The sequence below is a fragment of the Rhododendron vialii genome, chromosome 6a (genome assembly GCF_030253575.1).
Source record: "Rhododendron vialii isolate Sample 1 chromosome 6a, ASM3025357v1".
NCBI classification, from domain to species: domain Eukaryota; kingdom Viridiplantae; phylum Streptophyta; class Magnoliopsida; order Ericales; family Ericaceae; genus Rhododendron; species Rhododendron vialii.
Genome location: NC_080562.1, coordinates 37,594,137 through 37,605,221, shown reverse-complemented (window position 1 = coordinate 37,605,221; position 11,085 = coordinate 37,594,137). Strand labels below are relative to the sequence as shown.

At 36.3% G+C, this 11,085-nt stretch overlaps 1 protein-coding gene across 1 annotated transcript; it reads left to right on the top strand.

Moving 5' to 3' along the window:
• The first annotated feature begins 472 nt into the window (after positions 1 to 472).
• Positions 473 to 6,436, top strand: LOC131331521 ((-)-germacrene D synthase-like). Its single transcript, XM_058365526.1, has 7 exons — positions 473 to 730; positions 1,774 to 2,059; positions 2,849 to 3,224; positions 3,642 to 3,863; positions 4,279 to 4,417; positions 4,503 to 4,751; positions 5,859 to 6,436. The coding sequence occupies exons 1-7, from the start codon at positions 584 to 586 to the stop codon at positions 6,150 to 6,152; spliced, it is 1,713 nt and encodes a 570-aa protein (XP_058221509.1). The 5' UTR covers positions 473 to 583; the 3' UTR covers positions 6,153 to 6,436.
• Positions 6,437 to 11,085: the final 4,649 nt, after the last annotated feature.

Here is an 11,085-nt window from a genome sequence, read left to right as displayed (position 1 = left end):
TTACCAAAATGGGGCCCCAAGTTTGGGCCTCTAATTGGAGGCCCTAGGCCCGGGCATGCAGATATGATCCTTTCATATTTTTTTTTATGTACCGTACTATCTGATCATAGGAAATAGTGAAAGAAGTTAATGAGGGAGAAACTTGATCTACTAAGACCAAAATGCCCTTGCTTATCAAAAAAAAAAAGACCAAAATGTCATTTCCTCTTTTCCTTAATAAAATGTTACTTTTATCGATAAAAAAAATTGCCCTTTTACTTTTCTCTTCTCTGTCCTCCATTTTCCTAGCCGTTTCAACTCCAACATTCTCTTAAAAAAAAATAACTTGTGCCCTACTCTACTTCAAAGCTGAATTTTAGAAAATAAGAGTACTTTGCAAGAATGCCTCGTGAAGGTTTGCATTCCCAACAGAATCTAGTCGTCTATAAATAGCAAGCAATGTTGCTCTTTATTCTACACCATTACTCAGAGGGTGGAAAGGATTAGAGACTGTTGATCTTCTCTTATTCCTTCCAATTCCAATTTTCTGGTTCATTCCCCTTCTATTATTCCTTCCCGTTTCACAGCCACCCAACACACGAAAATGGCATTCTCTTCTATCCCAACTGCATTATTAACCTCATCAAGTAAGGCACCGCCACCCGTTCAGGTTGCACTACGTCACCCAGAATCAGTTTTTCATCCTAGTGTTTGGGGAGATCATTTCCTTGCCTACGCTTCTGCTGACATGGTAAAATTATTTGTATTATTTTTCTTTGAACGAATATCTATTTTCGATAAGATTTAAATGAAAATCACGCAGTACGTACTAGTATATACTCTCCACATCATTCCAGCCTTCTAATAGTGTAAATTAATTTTAATTCACATTTGGTCTGTTACTTCAATGGCCATATAGAGAAAGGTGGAAATTAAGGGAATACTAAAGAGTTTTGTTATTTGAGTATTTAAAATGGACCAATAATTTTGGACTTCTTTGCGTTTCAATGAAAGCAAATTGGGTATCGAAAGGTAATTGATTTTCACTCTTCTTTTTTTTTTATTTGTAATCATGCTCTCTTTTAATGGCCAAATAGCCATTGTGGAGATTCACTCTTTCACGTTTGAAATGACAATATTATAAATTCATATCACAAAAAGACAAAAAAAGAAGAAGAAGGAATGTGGCTATAAAAAAAGGGAGTGTGAAAACCACTATCCTATTGAAATTGACAAAATTAGAAAAGCTAAACATGGCAGATGAGTAATATATAAGAAATAAAATGCTATTCAAGCTCAGCTAGATTATAATTTGTGTGTGATGGGCTCGCCCGGTTAGGAAAACGATTTTGATAGCGTTCAATTTTAAAGGCCAAGCTTGGAAAAGCAAGTATTCTAGGTCATGTAGTTTAAAGGCCAAGCTTGGAAAAGCAAGTATTCTAGGTCATGTAGTTTTCATTTTAATTTCGGTTCTCACACAAATCCTAGATTAGAATTACTTTCTTGAGGTAATAAAAATAAATTTTAATTTCATAAAAAGTAATAAAAATAAACATTTCAGGTGTCAGATGATGAAGATAAGAAACAAAATAAGTACTGCTTTGTGAGACGAATCAATACATACAATTCCAAACCATCAACAAATGTATTTTATTTTTTCATAAAAGTTGAACTCACAATCCCACCACACCTAAGTGCAATTATGCAACCGTTAAACCAACAGTTCTAATGTTCTAGTCCACATAATAATGTTAATACATGGTTATATTTTTTTTTTTTTTAAAATTTTGGCAGGAAGTGGATATCAACATGAAGCAAAATCATCAACAGCTTAAAGAAAATGTGATAAAGCAGCTAGTGGAAGCAAATGGTGATTGTTCACAACAGCTAGACCTTATTGATGTAATCCAACGCCTAGGCGTGGCCTACCAATTTGAAACAGAGATTGACCAAGGCTTACATCAAATATATGAAACCTATCATCAAAGTGGTCACAAATATGTCAACGATGATGAGGATCTTTACATTACTGCTCTCTCGTTTCGATTACTGAGACAACACGGATATCCTGTATCTTGTGGTAAGTCACCTTCGTCTCTTGTACGGTTAAGAAAAGTGATTATTTTATCGGCGACGGAAATTACATTGTTATTAAAGATAAACAATGAAATCGAGAATGATCAATAGAAGAAAAAAAAAAACGAGAGAGCTATAGGGAATGCATATATACTGTTTAAGTGCTGTTATCGCTAGAACTCAACTTACCCTTAAGCCTCAGTTTTTTATAATTACGGAGTAATAAGCAACAAGAACTGAAACAAATAAATTTCATTTTATCATTAAAGAAACAGATTTCCATCTATAGTCCCTTTTTATTCCCTACACAATTTTTCATGGGGGCTTTGTCTATGTTCATTCGAGATAGGTGTATCAAAAAATAGGACACAGAACTGCCAAAAAAAAAACGAATACATTACGATAAAAGGAGCTTGGTTATCCAAAATGTTTTCTTTTTATGGAAACATGAAAACATATTAGTTATTACTTAGTCTGTTTCTTGTGAATTTTTTTTTTTCGGCAAAAGGAAGATTTTATTAATGCACTTTTTAACTACTACTAAATACCGATAGTCGAAAGGGACATAATATGTCGCATAGGACATAGTCATATACTATATCGTCCCTTAAAATAGACACCATAAATACTGTTTTATATTTCCTCTCTAGTTTGGGAAAAATAATTGCCTTTATGACTACTTTCATGAAAGTTTCTGAAGCTGCAACTACTGATTCTTGTTACAATTGCTGATAATTTTCATATTTCTAACATATTGCTATGCATTGATCATGTTCCTGAATGGTTTACGCAGATGTATTCAACAAACTCAAGGACAATGAAGGAAAATTTAAGGAATCCTTGATTGGTGATGTGAGAGGATTATTGAGCTTGTACGAAGCTACATTTTTGAGTGTACATCACGAAGATATACTAGATGAAGCAATGGAATTTACCACCACTCACCTCAATTCTGCACTACCGAACTTGAGCAATAATCCAATCGCAGCACAAGTAGTTCATGCTCTATATCAGCCCATCCACAAGGGCTTGACAAGGCTTGAGTCAAGGCATTATATTTCCTTCTATCAAAAAGATGATTCCCACAATAAAATTCTATTGGATTTTGCAAAATTGGATTTCAACTTATTGCAGAAATTGCACCAGAAGGAGTTAAGCGAAATCACAAGGTGGTATAATACAACTTGTTTAATAAGCCTCTCTAGAAACTCTTCTTTTTGGCATTTCAAAAAAATGCTACATTATCGGTTCATCTTCATAAGGAAATTCATAATATTTGAAAAGAAAAAAAATACAATTTTACAAAATCATTCCACCCCCTACCCCTCTCAATTCTCCACTCCTATAGGACCGATTGATTTCCTCGTAACAAATGAGATAGATTTGAAACTTGTAGTTGAGGTAAAGTTCATTCAGTCCTCCAATTGAGATGAATTGAAAAAGAAAATGAAAATTTGCCTAATAGAAGAAGAAGGAAAATACTAGTACAGTCGAGAAGAATTTGTTTTCTATACATATCCAAAACAGGGCATTAATACATTGGATTGGATGATCTTATATTTTTCATGGTTCAATTTTTTGTTTAGCTGGTGGAAAGAATTGGATGTTGCAAGGAAACTATCATTTGCAAGAGACAGAGTAGTGGAGTTGTACTTTTGGACATTGGGAGTGTACTTTGAGCCTCAATATGTTCTTGCTAGAAGAATTCTAACCAAAATGATTTGTTTGGTTTCGATTATTGATGACATCTATGATGCTAGCCAGGCTACCATCGAAGAACTTGTGCTTTTCAATGAGGCAATTCAAAGGTTAAATTCCCACTCTCCCTCGTGATCTTAATTTTTGATTTTACCTTTTATAAGAATCAGAACCTTTGTGGAATGTTCAAGTTGAGATTTTAAGACTGTGTTTGAATCTTGAATTTGTGATAGAATTTGCGTCGTAGAAAAATGTTTTTTTTACTCTACTACCTTCTTATAAATGCTGTCAAAAAATTGTCTTTTAGTCCTTCATATCACACATTAAAAACTCAGTTTGAGGTGCTTAATTTTAGGTCCAGATTTTAGATTGTAAGCTACTAAAAAGTTGATTTCCGTTTTTTTCAGTTAACAGTACTAGTTCCAGTCATAACTTATTAATCGTAATCTAAAGTTTTATCTAAATCGGCTTCCACAGCAATCACCATACCCCTTAGTCATTTCCCATAACCTATTTTATTTTCAGGTGGGAAGTTAGTTCCATGGATCAACTTCCGGACTACATGAAACTTGTTTATCAAGCAGTTTTGGATGCTTACAACATGATTGATGAAGAAATGGCCAAGCAAGGAAAATTATATGCAATCGACTATGCAAAATCCGCAGTTAGCCTCGAAATAACTTACTTGTTTTATTAGTAAAAATATTGAAATTCCGTCCAATATTCACTCATTGTCTTCGAAATTCCAGGTGAAAGATATGACCAGAGGATTCTTGGCTGAAGCCAAATGGTACCACGAAGGCTATGTTCCAAGTTTCGAAGAGTATATGCCAACTGCAATATTGAGCGGTGGTCAACAAGCGCTTGCAATCACTTTCCTTCTTGGAATGGGAGAGTTGGCGACCAAAGAGGCCCTTGATTGGCTGTATACTGATCCTTTAATTGTTCAAGGTGCATCAGTGGTAGGCAGGCTCATGGATGATGTGGTAGGCCACGAGGTAAGATAGAATGTGTTTTCAAATTGGGATACGTATCGTGTATCGTTTTTTACATTTTATAAATGGTATCGAGATATATACGTATTGTATATCATAAGATACATTAATCATAATTAATATACAATTAAAAAGAATTTATACTTATGCATTTATTGGGAAAAAAGATGTTTTAAGAGTCGGTTTGAAGTCTGTCAACTGGAGTCTTTCACATTGAGGATTTTACTGCCTTAGTTTTTTTTTTTTTTTTGGTAAATGACTACTGCCTTAGTTATGGAAAGAAAAGAAGAGCTCTTATATAAAAGGATGATTTTGGAACCAGTGCAAAGTGGAGCGCCTGCGTATAAAAGTGGAGCGCCAAAATCAATTTCCTATATGATTCAGGCAAAACATAATCGAAGTACGGTCCGTTTTTCTATTGCCAAAAGAGAGGATCATTTTGGCGCCTTTAACTTATGTAGCAGGGGCAAAATAAAGCTGCCTTTAATGTAACAGTGTGAGTTGGAGTCACGAGAATCAGCTTTTTAATATCAGGGTCAATGTTATACAAGCACTACACCAAATTTTGGCTTTGTTGGCAGTTTTATTAATCACATTAAATAACTGTCATTAAAAGACACTTTTAACGGCATTAATAAGACCGCCAGAAATAATTGCTCTAAAACGGCGGTTTTTCCGGGACTATTTTTTTAAAGACTTTTACCGGCGATTTTTTAAAGGAACAACAAAAGTTAGGAGCAAGGTTGTGCAAGCTCAAGGAAAAATGTCATTATTCAGCACATATTTATATGCCTATGTTCTAGTGAATGTCAATCTTTGTAATATAATCATGCCTGGAACTTTCTGGAAAGAGGTTGCATATCTACTTGATCCTTTATACCCAAGTAACTCATGTCCTAACAAATTGTCATGAGTCTCATGACACATGATCAAGTCTCGAGATTCGATCTATTTTCAAAGATTAATAAATTTTCTTTGCTATTAAAAAAAAAGTCTCAAGATTCGAGATTCAAAGGCTATCAATGAATAAAAACATGAGGAGGAGTTTTTATAGGAGTACATACTGCATTTTAATCATGCTAACACATTTGTGTGATGGTGCAATTACAGTTTGAGCAAAAGAGAGGTCATGTAGCCTCAGCAGTTGAATGCTACATGAAACAACATTGTGTAACAGAAGAAGAGGTAATTGTTGAATTTGGAAAGCAAGTTACAAATGCATGGAAAGACATGAACTCAGAGTGCCTCAACCCAACTGCCGCCCCAATGCCTCTCCTCGTGCGAGTTCTCAATCTTGCACGAGTGGTTTATGTTATATACCATGATGGAGATATTTACACTCATTCTAAAACCAAGCTCAAGGAATATGTGACCTCAGTACTCGTTGATTATGTGCCAATTTGAAATCCTGCAACAGGTTTAGCCCGAAGATCAAGTAATATGAACACCTATCTGTATCGATTTCTATGTCGTCAAATAAAGCATATGAACACGTATGTTCATTATAGATTGCTCTAGTACTGCTTGAAGAACTAAAGCTAGAGATGCTTCTAAAGGCCTTGTTTTGATCAAATAAACCAGTGGAATGCATGCTTTTGTTGTTTTTTAAGCTAGGTTTAGGGATCCTCCGTGTTTATTGCGTGCAATGTACGGATTATTCCATCCAGAAATAAAGTTGTCTCTGCTGTTGTTTAAACGCCTACCGAATCGTCTTCGGGGTATTTTACTTATATGATGATCACTTGTTCGGATTTTTTAATCCAAGGAGCTTTTCCATTATTTTGGTCAAAAGTTTTGACAAGAAAAATGGAAACAGTATGATCATTGTCTCATCAAAAAAACGGGGGGGCGGGGCGGGCGGGGCAATACGTTACCCAGTTGGCGAGAGAAAATTGTTGCTCTCATTATTATTTGGTAACATCGTAGGGTATCGCAACTCGGACTAATAAGCCCCGCCCCTCCCACAGTCATTTGTTTCACACAATTATACGAGGAGGTGAGGCGGTTCCATGAGTTGTTGACATGGAGAATTAATTCAACATGAGACCTTAAGAAGAAGAAAACACCTAAATCTTAAACCAAGACAACTTAGTGAACCATTAGGATTTTTTTTTTTTTTTTTGGGGCAAGGTAAAATTTTATTAGACACCCACATTACACAAATTAGGGGCATACCCCTAATCCAACATAACAAACAAGACCAAAGGGGCATTTCCCAAAGAAAAAAACAATAGACAGGAATTTAAGAGTTTACACGAATATTAGAGGTAACTACACTAATAATCTAATCTGGAGTAGAACTCATTCCTTGAAAAATGCGCCTATTCCTCTCCCTCCACAATTGGTAAACAAGTGCAACAAAAGACAACTTCACCAAAAGGCTTTGTAGGTTAGCACCACCCCTATGAACATTGATCTACTGGATCTCATTGAGCAAAAAGAAGCAAGGCCTATGGATGCTATTTTTCACCAAAAAGTATTGCCACTCACACATGGAAAACGGGCAACCAAAGAACAAGTGCTCATACACTTGTATGCTAAGGCATTTTTAGTGAGATGCAGAGTTCTTGGTTGAGTTTAGAAGATTAGACCACCTAGCTTTAATTTTTATGCACTTGTAAGCTAAGGCATTTTTAAGGGGTTCTGACATGCAGGTCCTCTTTTGTAAGACTATAGCCGTCCAAGCCCTCTGCCAAACATGAATTAACTATCTAGGCCCTTTTTCTCCAAATCCTAGCTATCATATAAAGAGTGGAAGGAACATCACATGCATTGCAGTACCCAATTCATGAAATTTCGCCCAATACTAGCTAGCTCATTGTCATCAAAATTCCAGTTGAAAGATTTGGTTGGACTACAAGAAATTTGGGATCTCCCAACTGTTTTTTTAGTAACGGTTGAAAAAACCGTTGGTATAGATGGTGTTTAGCAACGGTTTGCAAAACATTACTAGAAACAGGACTATAGCAACGGTTTTCATGCAACCGTTACTAGATTACAAGACTATAGCAACGGTTTTCCATAACCGTTACTAAAAACCGGACTATACCAACGGTTTTCCATAACCGTTACTAAAAACCGGACTCTAAAGACGAAAAAATTGGCTTATTGGCTTATTTTTTGTCTTTATTCAAAAAAATTAAGTTTTGATTGAAATTTTTTACTTTTTAGATTCCTCTCGTCATGATGAAGCATTAATCCCAAAAAAATTGACGAGAAACTAACAAATGCAAAAAAAAATTGAATAAGGACAAAAAATAAGCCACTTTGGTTTATTTGTCCGAATAAGCGTAGCTATCTTTACTATGTAGAAAATAGACGGTTCCAATCGGAAAAAAAAGAAGTAGGTATTTGTATAGTATAAACCGAATTTAAAATTTGGGATTAAGAATAAATCGATAAAACTCTAATGACATAAGTTAGCCCAATCGGTTTGCATAGTATAAATATTAAAAGGCCCTCAATATTATACAAGTGCTGGGCTAGCCCAGCTGGTTCGCACTCGCACGCGCATACGCAAGGTCTTGGGTTCGATTCCCAGGAGGAGCAAAATTATTGTGTTGCCTTCCATGCGCCACGTGGCTGCCATGTCATATTTTACCCCAGATTTAAAAAAAAAAACTTGCAACCGTTACTAAAAAAAAATCTGTACCAACGCTCGTCAAAACCGTTGCTATACATCTACACCAACGGATATCTCATGACAACGGTTGGTGAACCGTTGGTATTGCTTTTAGCAACGGTTTTTGTGTTTTTTAGTAACGTTTTTTACCGTTGTTAGATCCCGATTTTCTTGTAGTATACTTGACTGAAGCCAAATGGTGTCACGAAGGCTATGTTCCAAGTATGTACGAGCATATGCCAATTGCACTACTGAGTTGTGGCCACCAAGCTTTTACATCCCCTTTGAATTTGCAAGTGCATCTGATGAGAAGTGTCCTATGATTTATATATGGACATCCAATTAATGTAGCTAATTAACTTCATTATTCTTCTTTCTTCATTGCTAATTAAAGTGATGTTCATCAGTCAATCCACACAACTAAAAATGTTCAAGTCCTGTGAACATCTTTGCAAATTTACAAACCCCGAATTATGCTTCCTGTTTATGTCTAGTTGAATTTTTGTGGCCCTCGAATAATGAAAGGAATTGGGAAAGCAATCTAAGTCTTTGACATGTTACAAAGCCGGGTTGGCATCAGCCAGAAATTCCACCACCGCCTACTCTGCCTACGAATTACAGGCGGCGTCAATGCCCTCCTCAGGATCTCTTTGTCTGCACGGTGCCTTCTCAACCCGTTTCCAGGTACTGGAATCTCGTGACGAACACCTCAGACCGGTCTTGAGTTACATGAGTCAACATGTTATGGATAAAATTCGCAAAAAGCCTATTCCTTCTGGTCCTGGGGATTCTGTGCTTGAAAAAAACCAGGGTCATCTCGTTCAAATCATTGATCCGGTACTAGATGTAGCCTTTCCGGCGGACAAGATGCCTAAGGTTTATAACGTATGAGCGTGTACACATGTGCTGAGGCCTAGGAATGAAGGAAGAGTTGATACCTTTAACAAGCTTAGCATTAGCATGGAATTCCTTAAAAAATTGAACCAGATCATCCTTCATAAAACTCCAAGCTTTTTTGATGAAACTGAAGTTAAAACCATCAGGCACTAGAGCCTTTGAGCTATGACAGTCTTTGATTGCAGCAAGAATTTCCTCGGGGGCAAATTCTCGTTCCAGAAGGCTAGCTGATGTAGGAGAAAGTATTCTGGGAAATGAGCCTTCAATAAAAGATTCAGCTTGAATTCCTTAACTGAAAGTTTTGGAAAAATGATTGACAGCAGCTGCTTTAATCTGTATTGGATCTTCAATTACAACGCCTTCCACTTTGATAGAGCCAATGAGGTTTCTTTTGAATCTGTAATTGGCCATGATTTGAAAAAAATTTGTGTTTCTGTCCCCATGCTTCAACTAGTTAATTCTTGATTTTTGCCTCCACAATGTTTCAGCCAATCTATTGCATTTCCAAAATTCACTCTTAAGAGATCGTTTAGAAAGCTTTTCCTCAGAAGTAATAACCCTTTCTTCACTAAGAATATTCATCTGATGAAGCTTCTCTTCTTACACTAGTGGCTTGACATTGATATCACCAAAAACTTCCTTGTTCCACACTTATAATTTTTCCTTGACTGCCTTCAGTTTTTGCACGAGCATGAAACCAGACCAGCCATGAACGATTGAACAGTTCCAGATTTCTTTAGCCAAGGACATGCAAGAGGGATTTGAGAGGCCAGCATCTTGGAACCTAAAGGGCTTGGGACTCCAATTCCTGGAGTCTTCAGAAAGCATAATGGGGGAGTGATCCGAGATAGGCTATGGAGCCCCCATTGGGCGAGATTAAATTTGTACAAAAACTCTTGAGAAAGAAGAAATCTGTCAATTCTGCTTTGAATTTCCACATCCTGGAAATTAGACCAAGTGAATTTCCTGCCAAGTAAGGGGAGATTGATGAAGTCATTGAAATACCTCATGTCTCTATCCATCCTAGTGCACCCAACCCTTTCAGAGATAGATTTTATTGAGTTGAAATCCCCACCTACACACCATGCTAACTGTAATGTACTGTACTTTTTAGGCTGAGGGCAAGTTCCATCCACAGATTCCTTCTACTGATGGAATCATTGGGAGCATAAATATTCAGGAAAACACATTGGAAGCCATTTCTTGAGTACCTTCAACTAGAATGTAGTGCTTGTGAGAAGTTATTGCATGAGGCTTGAAAATTTCAGAGTTCCAGGGAGTTAAGAGACCCCCAGAGGCCGCTTCAGAACTTGAGATAGAGAAGCCCACATCAGGATTACCCCAAATTCTCTGAATTACAGCTTGCTCCACATTCTCTAATTTTGATTCTTGAATAAATATAAAACATCAGGCTTCCTATGCTTAACAAGCTTGGATAGGAATCTTTTTTTTTTTTATAGATTAATTACTACCCAATCCTCTTATATTCCAAGAAATAATCTTCATTGAAAACGATTAACCAAGAGCCACCGAAGTACATAGATTTAGGAGCAATCTCTAGAAACCCCCCATCATCTTAGAGTATTCAATAGCCTCATTTTCAATCATTTTGAACAAAGTAGGATTATCAATTAATAAGCCCATTATAGTGTAAAAACAAAGAAACAAAGGAAATGTCCATCTAAGAGAAGAATACCTACGTACAGGTGGGAAAAATAGTACACTTGATCTCCCAGTGAGATACAAGAGTCCTGACTAACTGAACTAGTCTAGGTTGGTGCAAAAGATAAGTTTTTCTTTTTTTTTTGATTAGTGCAA

Coding starts and splice junctions, on each gene's coding strand:
- LOC131331521 (XM_058365526.1), top strand. CDS start 584: ATGGCATTCTCTTCTATCCCAACTGCATTATTAACCTCATCAAGTAAG. Junction 731..1,773: donor CCTACGCTTCTGCTGACATG/GTAAAATTATTT, acceptor AAATTTTGGCAG/GAAGTGGATATCAACATGAA. Junction 2,060..2,848: donor CGGATATCCTGTATCTTGTG/GTAAGTCACCTT, acceptor TGGTTTACGCAG/ATGTATTCAACAAACTCAAG.